At 47.5% G+C, this 16,912-nt stretch overlaps 1 protein-coding gene across 2 annotated transcripts in view; it reads right to left on the bottom strand.

Moving 5' to 3' along the window:
* Positions 1-2,487: 2,487 nt before the first annotated feature.
* The window catches only part of Cfap97d2 (CFAP97 domain containing 2), a 28,911-nt gene continuing 14,486 nt past the window's right edge, over positions 2,488-16,912 (bottom strand). The window contains exons 2-5 of one of the 2 annotated variants that reach the window (XM_052162411.1): positions 10,822-10,902; positions 9,395-9,513; positions 6,850-7,019; positions 2,488-2,585 (exon numbers count right to left, since the gene is read on the bottom strand). In XM_052162411.1, the coding sequence (XP_052018371.1) occupies positions 2,518-2,585; positions 6,850-7,019; positions 9,395-9,513; positions 10,822-10,902 (438 nt within the window). In that variant the 3' untranslated portion in view covers positions 2,488-2,517. Of the gene's footprint in view, positions 2,586-6,849; positions 7,020-9,390; positions 9,514-10,821; positions 10,903-16,912 lie in introns of those variants that run through there. The other variant, XM_052162412.1, reaches the window with a different exon arrangement.

Here is a 16,912-nt window from a genome sequence, read left to right as displayed (position 1 = left end):
TGCTCTTCCAGAGGTCCTGAGTTCAAATCCCAGCAACCATGTGGTGGCTCACAACCATCCATAATGAGATCTGACACTGCCCTCTTCTGGTGTGTCTGAACACAGCTACAGTGTACTTAGATATAATAATAAATAAATCTTTTTAAAAAACTAGATCTAATGCTGCCAAGGATGCCTGACTCAGGAAGCGATGTGCCTGGTGATTGGATACAGTCTTTCCATTCTTTAAATGTCTTATTCTTTGACACTTCATAGATATCTATAATACACTTGAGGTGTTTTATAGCCCTGCACTATCCTCTCTCATTCCTTTCTGTCTCCTACTAAAGTCCTTCTTCCTAGCAAGTCTTTTTCCTACTTTCATCGTTTTATAAATGTAATTGTGATTTTATGTATATGAATGAATGAACGGCATGTATACAGTGCCCATGGAAGCCAGAAGGAGGCGTTTGGTTCCCTGGAACTGGAGATACAGGAGGGCTGAGCGATTCTCTGTGGGTCCTCTGGAAAAATAGACTGTGCTCCTAACCACTGAGTCATCTCTGCAGCCCCCATTTCATATACGTGTGTGCACATGTGCGTGTGCGTGTGCTGTGCATGTGTGTGTGTGTGGGTGTGTGCATGTGCCTGGGTCCTCTAGAAAAATAGACTGTGCTCCTAACCACTGAGTCATCTCTGCAGTCCCCATTTCATATACGTGTGTGCACATGTGCGTGTGCTGTGCATGTGTGTGTGTGCATGTGCCTGGGTCCTCTGGAAAAATAGACTGTGCTTCTAACCACTGAGTCATCTCTGCAGCCCCCATTTCATATACGTGTGTGCACATGTGTGTGTGCATGTGCTGTGTGTGTGTGTGTGTGTGTGTGTGTGTGCATGTGCCTGGGTCCTCTGGAAAAATAGACTGTGTTCCTAACCATTGAGCCACCTCTCCAGCCCCATTTCATCTGTGTGTTTGAGCGTGTGTACATATGTGTGCAAGAGTATTGGCTACTTTGTTGAATTAGAGTTACTTGCACGAACATACCCGGACGTTATTCACTGAAGCGACACCACTGAAGAGTATGAAACTCCCCTTCCCCAGTAGCCATGAACTGCCAATAGTCCTTCAGGGGCCATAGTGAGTCCTTGTGTGCAGCCAGAAATGTCCTTTCGCGCACACCTCTGGCTCTTGCGTCATTTTCCCCCTCCTGTGATGTACTGGAGGGATCTTTGCCGTCTGGGGAGCTAGCATTACACTTACTACCGACCTTCAAGTGTACATCAAGGGTTTGAACATAAAACATGAAATTAGCTTGCATGCACACACACGTGAGAGCATGTGTACAGGCACAAACATAAAAACATACATCCATACAAACCAACACAAACACACACATACAAACTCACACACAAACACATAAAACACACAAACACACACATACAAACACATACACAAACATACATACTCACATACAAACAAATATACACAAACACATACAAACACACAAACACAGACATACACATAAACACACACACACACACACATAAACACACAAACACATACACAGAAACACACACACAAACACACATACATACACACACATACAAGCACAGAAACACACACACAAACACACATACATATACACACACATACAAGCACATACACATAAACACACAAACACATACAAACACACACAAACACACACGCACACATATAAATACACACACATACACACACACTCATAACAGGATAACTGGACTTTTCTCCTCTGAAATGGCTGCTCCCAGCTTACACAGAGAACGCTTCCTCCTCACTTCCGAGGCCCCAGAACCCGCACAGGCCTTTGGTGGCTGACAGATGAAAGTGTGCAGGAGGTGTTTTTTTTAGTTACATCTGAGGCAGATAGGCTGGCGGCTCGTTGTTATATAATAATTTAACTGTGATCTTACCAGGAAACGGAAAACAGGTGATTTGGGACTCTCAGACACTCCTTGATTGCTCTGCAAGACTCGCTGGGTCCTCACCTTTTGGGTCATGTATTCTGGATCTGGGTTAAAGATCTCAATGGATTTATTTACATATTTGGTAAAATGACAGTCACAAAGGGTTTCCTTGTTTGTTTGTTTTGGTTTGTTTTTTTGGTTTTTTTTGTTTTATTGTTAAGATAATTAATACAACCATGGTAACTCAGAAAAGTATTAACAGCTAGAAAAGAAAGTCTAACTCAAACCCTGTAACTTCCAGTGTTACTCTGCATATTTTGTTTTTGGTTATCAGTCCAAGAAACACAATAAATAGCTGTGCTGTGTCATCTGGTGATGGCCCTGACCTCGAAGCTCCAGAGAGCCACATCACAGTTCCCAAGGTGGTCCCCTGGGGGCCGGCCACGAAGCCAGCTCGACCTCAGATGCTAGGCCACCAGCCCCAAGACCTGCACACCCCACAGCCATCCCCACCCCCATCCCAGGGAGACACGGGAAGGCCTCATCGGAGCATCCGGGCCCTGGTCTTCTTGCTGTGGTTGGTTCTGAATCCCTTTACCCCTTCTGCTTCAGGCTGCGCATCCAGATGAGGCTGTGGCCTTGCCGGGTGTCACTGTCAGCTCCTGTGGGACGGGAATAGTCACATTCCTTAGGCAAGAGCAGGAAAACAGGCCAGTTCTCCAGAATGCATGAGGGATGGGAGTGCCTCCCTTGAGAATATTTTATTTAGAATACACTACATAATCTTTTGTTGTTGTTGTGTGAGGTTATGTTTATTTGAGACAAGGTCTCGCATAGCCCAGGCTGGCCTTGAACCTCCTATGTAGTTGAGTTTAACTTTGAATCCCAGATCCTACTGCCTTCTATCTCCAGTGTTTGGCACTATGCCAGCTCCCATCTTTATTTTATAGTGCTTGGACTGAAGCACTGTAACTCTATATTATAAAGAGTACCCTTTAAAGGGAATACGTTAGTGGCATAGAGATATTAATACATGCACAGCTATAATTACAATATAATTTGAGAACATTATAACCACCAATGCTTCACAAAACATAATCCTTAACTATTTCCCCTCAGGTCTCCTATCCCAGTTTCCAGGAACCACTAGTCCTTTCTCCACTAGGGTGTCTGGGTATCTTCTACAGTGGCCTCCTGCATCTGACTCCCCGATGTCGCCAAGCTTCATCCGTGAGGTAGCAATGCCAGACCGCATGGTTTTATGGCAGAATAATGTTCCGTTGACAGATACGCCTCTTTTTTGTCTGCTCACTCATCAGTGTGCACACTAACGTTAAGATGCTGTCCAGACACTGGCGTGTGTGCCGCTTCGTGCGTGTCTGTGGGCCCGGTTCTCCACCCCCTTGGGCGTGCGCTTGCTGTCTAGCTCTTAGCGGAATCAGCAGTGTTTTCTAAGTAAGTGGATCACTGCAATGCCTCCCGCTTTCTCCACACACCTCACAAGCATCTGCAAACATCACCTGCTGTTCCAGTCGGCTTAGCGAGTGAGAAGGGTGAAGTGTGGAGTCTCTCACTGGTATTGACTCCCACTTCCCCAACAACACTGGATGTGTGTGTGTGTGTGTGTGCGTGCGTGCGTGTGTGTGTGTGTGTGCTCATTGGTCATTTGTGTATCTTCCTTGGGTGTACGTGGAGTCAAATGGTCAAATAATTTCTGCTATTTAGTTATTGTTGAGACTGCATCAGCAGACTGACTGTTGGTTTCAAGGTGTCACCTGAACTCCAGATTTTTGACTCCATATGATAGAAGTATGTGGTGATGAAGGACAAAAACTAAAACCCTTTTTTTTTTCAGGGTCAGGAGCTTTATAGGCTATCGGCAAATGCTGCTGTCTTAGCCCTTGCATAGGTGCAGGAGATAAGGTGCATCTGTCCTTACTGATGCTGGGGACCGTGGAGCTGTCTTGAAGAGCTTAGAGCAGCTTAGAGCATGTCTACTGCGCCACTGTTCAGGAGGTTTTGTTTTTTATTTTAGCTCTCTCATTGTGATCATTTCTGGTTTTGTTTGTTTTCTGGTGTCCGTGTGGGGATGGTAGAGGCTATGTACTTCGACCGACCTAAGCCCCAGGAAGCAGCAGGATGGCCAGCGGTGTAGCGGATGCTTTTGTAGATACCCTCCTGACAGTGTAGTGCTTTCTTTTAGTGGAGGCAGGAAGGAGGCAGCAATGTGGGAGCAGCTGCTGAAGTGTCTAGGAGAGTGTGGTCTTCTCTGACGTGCCTGTGAGTTGCTCAGGGCCAGCGAAAGTTCTCCATCAAGCTGGCCAGCCCGCAGGGTGTGTTCCAGGCTTCTAGTCCTATATATAAAATGGCGTCCCGTCCTTTCTCACACCTGCCATTTTCTGATAACATAATTGTGTGTGTGTGTGTGTGTGTGTAAATTTTTACTTCTACAAAAGGCTGGAGCACCTATAAGACATGGTGGCACACAATTTTTAAAATCCCAGGACTTGAGAAACTGAGGCAGGCAGATCTCTGGGAGTTCAAAGCTAGCCTCATCTACAGGGTAAGACGCTGTCTCAAAGCAAAAAAACAAAAAACAAACAAACAAAAAACAACAGAAGGCCAAGTCACCTAAGAACAAGGCCTTCCACATCTGGTGCAGCCTGGCGCCCTGCGTCCCGCCCTCCCTCCCGTGATCACACAGAGCTAAACTTCTGGAAATACCTAAGATGGACTGAAAGGCTCTTGGCAGGAAGCTGTCTCCGGACCACAACACAGCTGTTTCCTGTCTTTCACAAAAAGGAAAAAACTTCAGAGCCACTGACAAATCCCCAGCAGGCCCAGAGGTGAACACTGGAGGAGGTGGGGCTGCCCTGAATAAGCTCCGCCCCTCACCCCCCCCCCCCCCACCGCAGGAGCCACTGCAGGGCGCATTTGTCCAGAGCCAAGCTGGCAAAGTCCCACGTGGAGTGTGGCCTGTGGGCGGTGGCTTCCAGGGACCATTTCCAAGCAGAACCGCCTTCCCTTATGTCTCTGTCTCAGCCTCTCTCTTACTCATCAGCTTCATGATTTCCTTTACATTAAAAAAAAAAAAAAAAAAAAAAAAAGCTGGGAGAGCGAGATATTCCAAGTAAGAAAAGAAACAGCTGAATGGAGCGGTCCCTCCAAGCATTTTCTAGACATTTTCACTGGAAAATGAAAAAATAGCCCCGCAAAATCAACCTTATGAATAGAATAGGAGAATACAAAACAAACAACTAGAAGAATCCGAAATGAGAGAAAACATGGTGCTCAGGAAAGTAAAGGTCACATTTGCCCTTAAAAGCCGCCTTGAATAAAGCCAACGCGAGATGTTAACAAGGCGTAAACACATTTAGCAGAGGGAGCAATGCTTTTTTGTTTTTTACGTTTTTAAAACTTCCAATATATTTGGGACAAAAATGAAAAATTGGCTTTGAATCCAGACAGGGTATGCTACCGGTAATCTTAGCAATTGGGATGCAGAGGTATAAGGATCTAGGTTCAAGACCAGCCTGACCTAAACAGTGAAATTCAGTCTTTAAAAAAAATCCTTCATTGCCCCCGGAAAAGGCTCCAAAAACATTTGCCTAATCCACCATGCAGCCAGCCTTCGGTGCTTGAGAAAAGTATTCACTTTCTGACTGATACATACCCCCAACCTAAAAAAAAAATCCTTTGGTAACTAATTTACACCATGTCAATGCCTTATTTTCAACAGTAGCAAATGCTAATGCTCTGTAATTAAAACCAAGGTTTGAAACAAAATGTTCAGGTTTTCAATGCAATTAAAAAGCAGACTAAGTTTCCCAGGGGCTTTGCTACTTAGTAATTGCTTCTTGTTATACATCTCTGCAAATGTACTACTTGTCCTAATGCCTCAGGGACTTAGAAGAAATGTCCAACCAAATAATAGGAGGGCATTTTGCTAAGAAATAATATGAGAGCTAAGTGCAGTGTTTATGGGGACAGTGGGGACTGAGAGGCTAGGTGTCACTGGGAGGGAGGGTGTCTCAGGGATGGGACCTTTGGGCTGGGTCTTGATCAGGGCAGGTTCCGTGCACTAGAATACTTAATTCCGTATCTGCATGTTCTTCTGAAAACAGCATGGTGCTGAGACATCTGTAAGGATGTCAGAACAACAGAACTGAATTGTTCTTCATTCTCAATTAGGAATTTGCCAGTAATTTTGGTTAGATGGAGAGGATCTAACTTAAAGTATTAAATTTTCTGACAAATTCTTGCCAGTTACAGAATTTTGGTTTTTGGTCCTGGATTCTGAGTGGAACACCTACTTCAGGTCATCACACAGTTTCATAATGAGGTTTGATGGCTACAATCTGATCAAGTCACTATTTTCACCAGACTCTCTCCCGAACCTATACTCAATCAGCAGAACTCATTTTTATCTCCATGTAAATTTGAAATAGAGAAAAGGGCGAATTCTTCAGGGAGAATTCCCCAGGCTTCACTATGGCTTCTGTGATTTAAGGTATTTACTCACTGAGTAATGTACCAAAGGCTTGGAGAGCCAAGAATCTGGGAGCGCATGCGCAGTAACTCTAACAGAATCAGGACCTTTAGATAGCTGCGCAGTAAATACCAGGGGCCTTGAAGCCACAGAGGCATCTCCTTCAGGCGGACCTAATTGAGGCCTGCCTGAGAGACCAAGGATTGTTGCCATAGACAATGCCAGACAATTGGGACCTGCTGTTTAGAAGAGCCGCTTTCCTGGGAGCAATGGGACATGAGCAGAGGGTACTAAAGGTGCTTGCTGCAGCGTTTCTCCCCTGCTCCCGGAGTCTGTGACATTGACTCTGTGCCACCTCACCTCCCACCCCCCAAAGGGCAGGTAGGGTCAGGTGGTGAGTTGTCCAGGACACAGACAACAGGACACGCTGCAGGTACCTTTTCTCCGGGCGTGTCTGCGCTTGCAGGGCTGTCTGGCCACGGCAGCCCCGTCCTCCCGCCGTCTCTGTGGTCTGTACCCGGGCTCTGAGCTTCTGAGTCTCTCTGGGATGACTTGATTTTGTTTCTGCACTTTCGTAAATGCCGGTTCTCTCCTCTTCCTGTTTAGACTCCAGAAAGGAATACACACATTCTCTCACAGACCAAGGTTATGGGGCAGAGACCTCACTCCACGTTCCCCAAGGGAGCCCATGTGTCCGCAGGCCTGGCAGGCTCTAGTCAATATCAGGGCTCTTGCTTGCTTCCAGTCGAGAAACACTCAACAAACATTCCTCCCCGTCCCTGGACCAGGATGCCTCTGTCCACCAAGAAGTGGGCACTGAGCTCATGAGGTAAAGATGCCATGCATCTAAGGGAGAGTTGAGGTGGCATCCAGGAGACAATGCTGAACGGAGCGGAGCCTCAGAAGGAGAGGAGGGTTGACAGAAGGGGAGGAAGGCCCAGCGCCCATGAGGAGAAGCATGGCAGCCAGAGGCCCAAGGAGCCCCATCAGTTTTGAAAGTGCTAAGTGCTTCAAACCAGCTACAGTCACACACATAGTTTAGAGAGATCCTTGTGGGAAGAACCAGCCTCAGTTCCAACAGGGCTTCCCGGGCGGGTCTTGTGTGGGTCAGCTTGGGGTGGAGGCAGTTCAAATACTGTAGCTCCCTCTCTTGATGCGCTAGATACCCTACACGTTCCTTCATGTGTATGTGTCCTGGTGACAATCTACAGAACCTTCAAATGGCGTTTGCCTTGTGTCTATTTAATTCCTGCCATGGATTTTGCTGGCAGCATTTTTAAGGAGTCCACCTTTTCCTCTAGGGATCTCTCTCTGGGTTTGTTTGCATTCTCTATTTTCTACTGAGTTGTTGGTCTCTGCAGACATGAGTATAAATTGTTGTTGTTTTAAAACATAGACAATCATTGTAACCTTATTAGTGGTGACCAAAACCAAACCAAAATGTTCACTGATTGGTGAAATGAATAGAGTTTGGCTTCTAGGAGGGGGTGTCACTCAGCAGCCCAAGGCTGACCCAACGCTGTCCTCAATCGTGCCAATCCAGACAGTCATGGTGGTGTAGACTTTCAAGCCTAGCACTCAGGAGGCAGAGGCAGGGAGATCTCTGTGAATTAAAGCCTAGCCTGGTCTACAGAGTGAGTTCCAGGAGAACCAGGGCTATGCAGAAACCCTGTCTTTGGAAAACAAACAAACAAAACAAACCAATGTCATTCTGCAGAACATGTGTGCAGTCCCAGAGCCAACCACATACAGTGTGACCTTCAGGGCTGGCTGTCAGGAGGATCCTGACCAGCACCAGAGGGAGCAAGGGTTGTGTGCACCATCACCACTAAGGAGATGGTTTCAGGGTGGGGCATATCAACCCCATTAAACTGTGTCCCTTAACTGTAAGATGTTGCTTATCAAGTGCCAAGTGTATATCAATGGAGATAGATTTAATAAATCTCCTGATTTAACTTTTTGTTGTCTAGAGTCTGTTGTTGGTTGTATAGTTTCTCTAAAAGTTTTGGCCTTTTCTTTTTCTTAATAAGATATCTGGCTGTATTAATATTATCTAAATCAACTAGTTTTCTGTGTTCTTAAAACAGACACGATTCTCCAAACAAGCAGCCTCGTTCACGGCATCTCAGTCTCTCCCCTGAATCAGATGGCTTGGGTGCCAAAGGCTTGCCTGTGGTTTAGCTTATCATGAATCTGGAAACTTCTCTCAAGGGTTAAAGAGTCCAGGATATCTGCAGAGAAGCCTGCACTTCAGTGACCCTGTCCAGTCACCACCAGGATTCTGCACTCAACGGGAAAGACCACAGATACCTCCTGGGGCATATGGCTACCAAGGACGGAGGACCGCTCTTTTGCAGAGGCAAGGTCAAAGGACTCGAGAGTGTTCACAGGGTGATTTCATGGAACATGGAGGCATGCCCTTCATCCCCTCGGGAAGCAGAATTCTAAGCTGGGGAATCACAGGTGTCAGAGAGCAGCGGCAGCAGAGAGGGGACCAGGTATCAGGTCTGAGCCCTTCGCTCTCCCGGAGACAGCACTGCAAGGCTGTTGAGTGTGCTGCCACTTGGACACACCCTGCACCCTCCACAGCGATGGCGACTGTGGCTAGGCTGCACAGCTTCACTACACCTCAGTGTCCCCTCTGTGAAATGGGAAGAAGCACAGCCTCCACCTTGCCTGGTCCTTGTAAGAATGGTGATGGAGAAGGCGCTGTGGATAGTGCCTGGCCCTCAGCAGGCCTGTGGGCGCACTTGCTGTCATTCTGGGTTCATTCTGTGCTCTACCATACCTCAGAGCCTCAAGGAGGGCTGGAGTCAGGGGCCATGTGGGCCCTTTGAATTCGGCTCTTATGATCAGATCAGAGAGAATACCTTGCCCCTGGGTTGCTATGTCCCTGTCCCCTGCCCTGGGTCACCATGCCCCCTGTCCCTGTCCCTTGAACGCAGGCCCAGCCAAAGCAAATGTCAAGAGCCCTTCTGTTACCTTCTCTGCGTGAAGTTATTTTGGCCATCGGTCTGTCCCCTGGTTTTCATGGCGGAGGCCACCCTCTGCAGAAGCAGGTAGTTGTTTCTGTCAATGACGGAGAGTCTCTCTTCTTCCATCTGTGGACACAGTGACCCCTCCATCACACAGGTTCCTCCAGACACACTTTTCAATGCCACACCCTGTAGGTCCCCAGCAGGAGTCAGCAGGTATGACACAATACTGGGCACCGAGACAAGAGCATGGGAGACCACTGTTCTTTGGGGTGAAACACACTGGGATGGGCTGTAATAGCATCAAGGAGATATACTGTCTCATATATTTGGGTTGCCTTTTAAAGTGACATGCAGTGGTCATGCTAGCAAGGAAACTCTCTCAAGAGACATTTTATGCTGCTCAGTAGAAGGGTGTATTTAATTCCAGAAAGAAGAAAAGATTATACTTATAGTCAACCCCGTGAGTGTGTGTGTGTGTGTGTTTTCATATGCCTCTATGCTTCAACCTGTGGAGGTCAGAGGTCAACACTGGCTGTCCATTTTCATGGTCTATTTTGTTTAAGAAAGTTTCTCTTTCTTTCTTTCTTTCTTTCTTTCTTTCTTTCTTTCTTTCTTTCTTTCTTTCTTTCTTTCTTTCCTTCTTTCCTTCCTTCCTTCCTTCCTTCCTTCCTTCCTTCCTTCCTTCCTTCCTTCCTTCCTTCCTTCCTTCCTTCCTTCTTTCTTTCTTTCTTTCTTTCTTTCTTTCTTTGGTTTTTCAAGACAGGGTTTCTCTGTGTAGCCCTGGCTGTCCAGAACACACTCTATAGATCAGGCTGGCCTCAAACTCAGGAATCCTCCTGCCTCTGCCTCCCAAGTTCTTGGATTAAAGGCTTGCACCACCACTGCCCAGCAAGAAAGAGTTTCTTGTTCACTGCTTTATACATCATACTGTGTGGCCCACAAGCCTCTGGGACTTCTCCTGTCTCTCCCTCCCCCCATCTTGCCTAAAGGGGCGGGACCACTAAGCCCTGCTTTCAGCTTTAAACTGACTGACTTGCTGGACTGCTGAGCTGCTCTTCATTCAGCAGGTTATGACGTCACCAGTTTCAGCTGACCTCACTGGCATCCCTGCAGGCATGACTGTTTACCATGGCCTGCACCTCAAGAAATACAAACCCAGAAGCAGTCGATGATGCTAACTCTCTGGAGCTGCATGGTACAAATTGTCCGAGAGCTTCTTTGTGTTTATGACATGATGGGACATATATCATAGAAGGTTCTGGTCCAAGCACTAGCCAGCTCCCTGCCATTAGAGCAGGGCAAGTTCAGTTGGCCCCTTGGTGATACCTTGTCTTTGACCAGGCCAAGGAACTTGTCCACTCACACTCCAGGCTCCCAGGTGACATCACCTTGTAGGCCAGGGGTGTGGCTAGAGGAGAGCTAAGCACCTACCTTCAACTTCTTGAACTTCAAGTGGAGATGGTTGTAAGCCTGTGGTGGGTGGGTATCCACTAGTGGTTGGGCATTCTGGACCTGCAGCACAGAGTGGGCAGTGAGATCCCAGGGGCAGTATGAGCAGGTTCTGTGACATCCCCATTAGGACCTTGTGCCAAAGATTCTGAATAGCCCCTGGCTGGAAGTTCTCACTGAGACTCATGATTTGATCAGCATTTCAGCAACCTTTGGTAGGGACTCGGAAGGGACCCAGTAGCCCTCAGAAGTGAGCCCATGTTCTGCTATGGGGTGGAGAACCAATGAGTTCAGGACGAGGTTTGCTTAAGTGGTAACAACCAGCCATTTCTGCCCAACACTGTGGCAAGCACTCACCCGCAGGCTATGCCCCATGTGTCCGTCCTGCAGGGCTGTCTGAGGCCCAGCAGTGGGTTCAGGAAATACCTTAGGCCAGGACTGACTAGAGAGCAGCCCCTGCAGAGCTGGGGAAAGCACATGGTTTAAATGGTGACCGATTGCCTTCGAGAGAGCTGAGCATATTTTGGTTTGCAGTAAAAGGAATCCCTTATGCTTTAGATCCCTAATGACAGAGCGCCGACCCTAGGCTCTGCCAGCTGACAACGGTGACGGAGGTGGGAACCCTGCCAGCCAAGGAACATACCCAGAGCATCTTTAAGACTCAGACTGAGGCTGGGGTAGGACTCAGGGTTAGAGCGCTTGGTCTGGCTCTATAATAACAAATAGAAAAAACCACCCAACCAAATAAAGTGACAACGTGCATCATGTAACCTGGGAGACAAACCTGTGGCTGCAATGTAGTGAAGGCTAAGGATGATTAAACAGAGTGGATTTATAGAGGGCGGGGCCTCTTTTTTCCCTCCCTCCCTCCCTCTGTCTTTTCCTCCCTCCCTTCCTATCCCTTTCTCCCTCTATCTCTCCCTCCCTCTTCCCCTCTCTCTCCCTCATCCTCTCCCTCCTTCCTCCCTCCCTATCCCTCTCTCCCTGCTCTCCCTCCTTCCTCCCCTCCCTTCACCCTCCCTCCTCCTTCTCTCCCTTACCCCCCTCTCTCTCATATACACTCAGGAACCTAAAGTACCTCAAGGCCTAAGTTGAAGAGCCACACTATCCTTTGTGGGTAAGGAAGGCAAGACTGGAGGCAGGAGATGCCAGGGAATTGTGGTCCTTCAGGGCCACAGGCATGGAATCAAAGGACTGACCAGGCCTAGCTCAAGGCTTTTGGAGATGGGGGTAAAGAAGGTAGAGATGAGGGGCGATTGGAGAGACAGGCACACACACCATGTTTTGACCGGTGGTGACCAAGGTTGGAGCATACTCTTCAGATTCTGTGTGGGCCGTGTTTATCTCGAAGGCTGAGTAGAGCTGACTTGTGTGTTTGTTTAAGACCCAGATGAAGATGCAATCTTTACTGTTACACAGCATACCACATGAGCTTGCTTTGTGTTGTTTAACCTGTGTTGACTGAGGTATCTGGACGCACTATGTGGTGCTTCCTTTCATTAAAGACATGGAACCCAGATTCCCGAATGCGAAACACAGCACTGAAGTTGGAGAGCTGGTGTGGGAGACAGAGCAGCATCTGTGTGGTCTGACAGGAAGGCATAGCAGGTCTTCAATGCAAACGTTTCTAGGTCTGAGCTCTGGGAAACTGGTGTATCTGTGACCATGGTCAGTGTCATCACTGCTAGTGGCATACAGGTGTCCTCGGTGTGTCTCCTTCTCCATAATGAGATAGGCATTATGTCTGCTTCATTCGTGGCTACGGGGTCTGCATCAACTTACAAAGAAACGATAGAAGAACCCAAACTGAGGAGTCTGTGAAATGAGTATAGTGTGTCCTTAAAGAGTTTGTGACCTGGCAGACATGAAATTAGGAAATTAAACTACTCCAAGAAGTATGAAGGCTAAAGGCCGTAGTTTTGTACTGGGGGAACAGCTACATTCTTGGGACAATTTAGAAAATGGACCATGAAGTGCCAACATCACGTACTTGAAAAGTCTACTGTTGTTATGAAAGAGAATGGGTTTTGCTTTTGGGAACTACACTACTAAGGGGTAAAATGTGTACTGTCCTCTCTTGCTGCTTGTGTGTGTGTGTGTGTGTGTGTGTGTGAAGGAGAGGAAAGGAGTAAAAAACTAGAGAGTATATTAGTTACCCAACACGTTTCTAGAACAAACACATGAGAAGAGCTAACTTAAGGAAGAAGGGTCGCTTTTGACTCTCAGTGGACGTCACAGTGCTCAGATGGTGAAGACGGTGACAACAGCTTGCAGCAGCTGGGCACGCTGCAGCCACACGCCAAGCCCAGAACTCCTGCCCATGGACTGGGAATGGCGTTGCCCACATGTAGGGTCTGCCTTCCCACCTCAACTGACCAAATCTAGAAGCTCTCACAGATGTGCACAAACATTTATTCCCATAGTGATTCTACAGCCCATCACGTTGGTACCCAAGATTAACCATCACACAGACACAGGGATGTGGACACGAACAGAGGTACATGATGCTTTGTATTATTTCTAAGATGGTATGATGGTTCCTATGTGCTCAGCCCAAGGAGCTGCAGTATTGGAAGGTGTTGCAAGATATTTCCTATCCAATCACATTGAGGCAGTGAGAGGCCAGTGACTGGAGGGGAGAGAGGAGGAGGAGCTGGGGGGGGGGGAGAGAAAGGATGCATGAGCATGTGGGGGTGAGTGGGGTGGGGGTGGGTGGGGTAGGGGTGAGGGGGTGGGAAGAAGTGCTTGGCAGGGGAGAAGAGCCAAGGAGCGATGGAGTCAGACATCTATTTATCCAAAAGTTAGACTATTGGGATAGAACTTTTACTATAATCGATTGGCTTTGTTATTACAGTATTGGCATCTTCAACTTGTGTTTTAAATATATTCAAATCTAATTGGCAAATTCATTAAGTGTGGAGAGTCTGTTCTACCAGGTAATTTGGGGCACCACTACTGGAGAACCACAGGAACTGGTGGCCCGGTGGGTAGTGGGGCAAGTGAAACGTGGGTCCGCTGATGGCAGAGGGAGAAGGCAGCTGAGATGCTGAGAAAGCTAGCTGGAAGAGATTGCCTCAGGGGCGACAGTGAGAGCCACGCTGGATGAGACCCTGTGGAGACCTGGTGAGTGTCAGGGGAGGCAAGAGAGTGGATGAGACCTGCTCTAAAGAGTCAATGGAGGTCTGGCCCTCCCACCGGAGAGTTAGCCACTGCAGAGTGTAGCATCCCAGTGGCTGCTCGCATACCATTAAGGTCCCAGGGACTGGGAAGTGACAGGGTGTGGTCTTTTTAATTAATTCCAGTTACAGAAGGTGTGGCCTTGTTGGAGTAGGTGTGTTGCTGTGGGTGTGGGCTTTAAGACCCTCACCCTAGCTGCCCGGAAGCCAGTCTTCTCCTAGCAGCCTTCAGATGAAGATGTCGACCTCTCAGCTCCTCCTGCACCATGGCTGCCTGGATGCTGCCATGCTCCTGCCTTGATGATAATGGACTGAACCTCTGAATCTGTAAGCCAGCCCAAATTAAATGTTGACCTTCTAAGAGTTGCCTTGGTCATGGTGTCTGCGCACAGCAGTGAGACCCTAAGTCAGATGGTTCTCTAACCCTGGTGCTATTTTAGAACAAAGGTCATCTGTCCTTCTGGTCCGTCCCACTCTTCTCCCGCAGGTCGCGTGCACCCGTAGCTCTGGGATCTATTTCTACCCACCATGAGTGACCTTTAATCAACTCGTTATTTTATTTGGTGTTTCAGAACATATGGAGAGCTAGGCGTGCTGGTGTACATCATTGCTGTAGCATTCAGGGGGCCGGGCAGGTCCTAGGCCAGCCTGGTCTCCACAGGAAATTCGGGGTCACCTGGACTATACAATGAGTGTGACAATCATTCTTTTGTTCCCCTCTCGGAGTTATTTTAAACTTTTGTATAAAATTTCAAATGCAGGCCAGGCCTGATGGTGCATACCAGTCTAGGAGGGTTGCAAGTTTGAGGCCTTCCTAGGCAAGTTAGTGACATGTCTCAAAACACAAACAGAGCTGAAGTTATAGCTCAGTGGTGGAGACTTGCCTAGTGTGTACAAGTCCTGGGTTCAATCTTCAGTACAGAAAAAAAAACAACCCAACCATAGAAAGTGTTATAATTAATGCTGCATAGAGCAGGCACCCCCGCAGTGCAGCGCAGCCTTAGCTAGTGTCTCTGTGCTCACTAGTGCACACTTTGTCATCTGAACTCATCCAGGGAGCCAGCAGGACGGTATTCCATGCTTAGGTGTTTCAGCACACATATGCATGCACACACACACAGTCACATGTGCACACACACACAGACACACACAGGTACACGTGTGCACACACACATACAGACACACACACAGGCATGCACACACATGCAGAGTCACATGCATACAGTTTTTCAACACTGCAAACACACCTCAAACAGCAACAGTTCTTACACTATTCGATCACCATCTGTCTTAGTCAGGGTTTCTATTTCTGCACAAACATCATAACCAAGAAGCAAGTTGGGGAGGAAAGGGTTTATTCAGCTTACATTTCCACATTGCTGTTCATCACCAAAGGAAGTCAGGACTGGAACTCAGGCAGGTCAGGAAGCAGGAGCTGATGCAGAGGCCATGGAGGGATGTTACTTACTGGCTTGCTTCTCCTGGCTTGCTCAGCCTGCTCTCTTATAGAACCCAGGACTACCAGCCCAGGGATGGCACCACCCACAAGGGGCCCTCCCCACTTGATCACTAATTGAGAAAATGCCCCACAGCTGGATCTCATGGGGGCATTTCCTCACCTGAAGCTCCTTTCTCTGTGATAACTCCAGCCTGTGTCAAGTTGACACAAAACCAGCCAGGACACCTTCCATACTCCCTTTCTCTTCCCTCTTCCTTCCCATCATCTCTGACTTAGATAAGTAAGACGGCCACTCAATGATCAGCAGATATCCTCCTTATGTTTCTTGTAAGGTTGGTTTCCCTGGGAAAACGAGTCATTTGATCTACAGCTTCTCCATATGAGTTTTTACAATAGTGTTGTTTGATATCTCCTATGAATTATCATTCACATTTTCAAATTCAGTTTTCCCCTTTGGTAAGAATGAAACATAGATGACGGTATGACAGTTTATCAGAAGGGGCAGAAATCTGCCTGCCTCCCTCCCTCTCCCTCCCTTCTCTCCCTCTCTCTTGTGTGTGTGTGTGTGTATGTGAGCACATGTGTGTGTGCATGTGTGTATGTGAGCACATGTGTGCATGTGAGCACAAGTGTGTGCATGTATGTATGTATGTGCATGTGTGTATGTGAGTATAAGTATGTGTGTATGTGTATATGTGAGCACAAGTGTATGCATGTGTGTATGTGAGCACAAGTATGTGTATATATGTATGTGAACACAAGTGTGTGCATGTGTGTATGTAAGCACAAGTGTGTGTATGTATGTATGTGAACACAAGTGTGTGCATGTGTGTATGTAAGCACAAGTATGTGTATGTATGCATGTGAACACAAGTGTGTGCATGTGTGTATGTAAGCACAAGTATGTGTATGTATGTATGTGAACACAAGTGTGTGCATGTGTGTGTGTGAGCACAAGTGTGTGTGCGCATGTGTATATGTGAGCACAAGTATGAGTATGAGCACAAGTGTGTGTGTATGTGAGCACAAGTGTGTGTGCATGCACATGTGTGTGTCTTTATACATATACACATGGAGGCCAGAGTCTATATCAGGTGTTTTCCTTTATTGCATTTGATCTTCAATCGAGAGTCTTTCTCTGAGACTGGTGCTCACCGACTGTTTAGATAGACTGGCTGTCCAGGGAGTTCCAGGGGTTGATCTGTCCTCTGTGCCCGTCCCCAGTGTGGGTTATCAGGATGCACTGCCATGCCCAGCTTTCTACATAGGTTCCAGGGATGCAGACTCCGTCCTCATGCTCTGCACAGTGCTTCATCCACTGAGCCACCCATCTCCCCAGCACTGCATTTCTTGTGATGTCAGAAACGGCGAAGAATCCCAGGGTGGCGGCGCTTGACTGGGGTCCAAACAGAGATACTCTAAGTTTCCGAGTCACTTT

The sequence above is a fragment of the Apodemus sylvaticus genome, chromosome 18, assembly GCF_947179515.1.
Source record: "Apodemus sylvaticus chromosome 18, mApoSyl1.1, whole genome shotgun sequence".
In the NCBI taxonomy this organism is placed as follows: domain Eukaryota; kingdom Metazoa; phylum Chordata; class Mammalia; order Rodentia; family Muridae; genus Apodemus; species Apodemus sylvaticus.
Note: the sequence above shows the minus strand (reverse complement) of the source record. Positions and strands in the feature narration are given on the sequence as shown.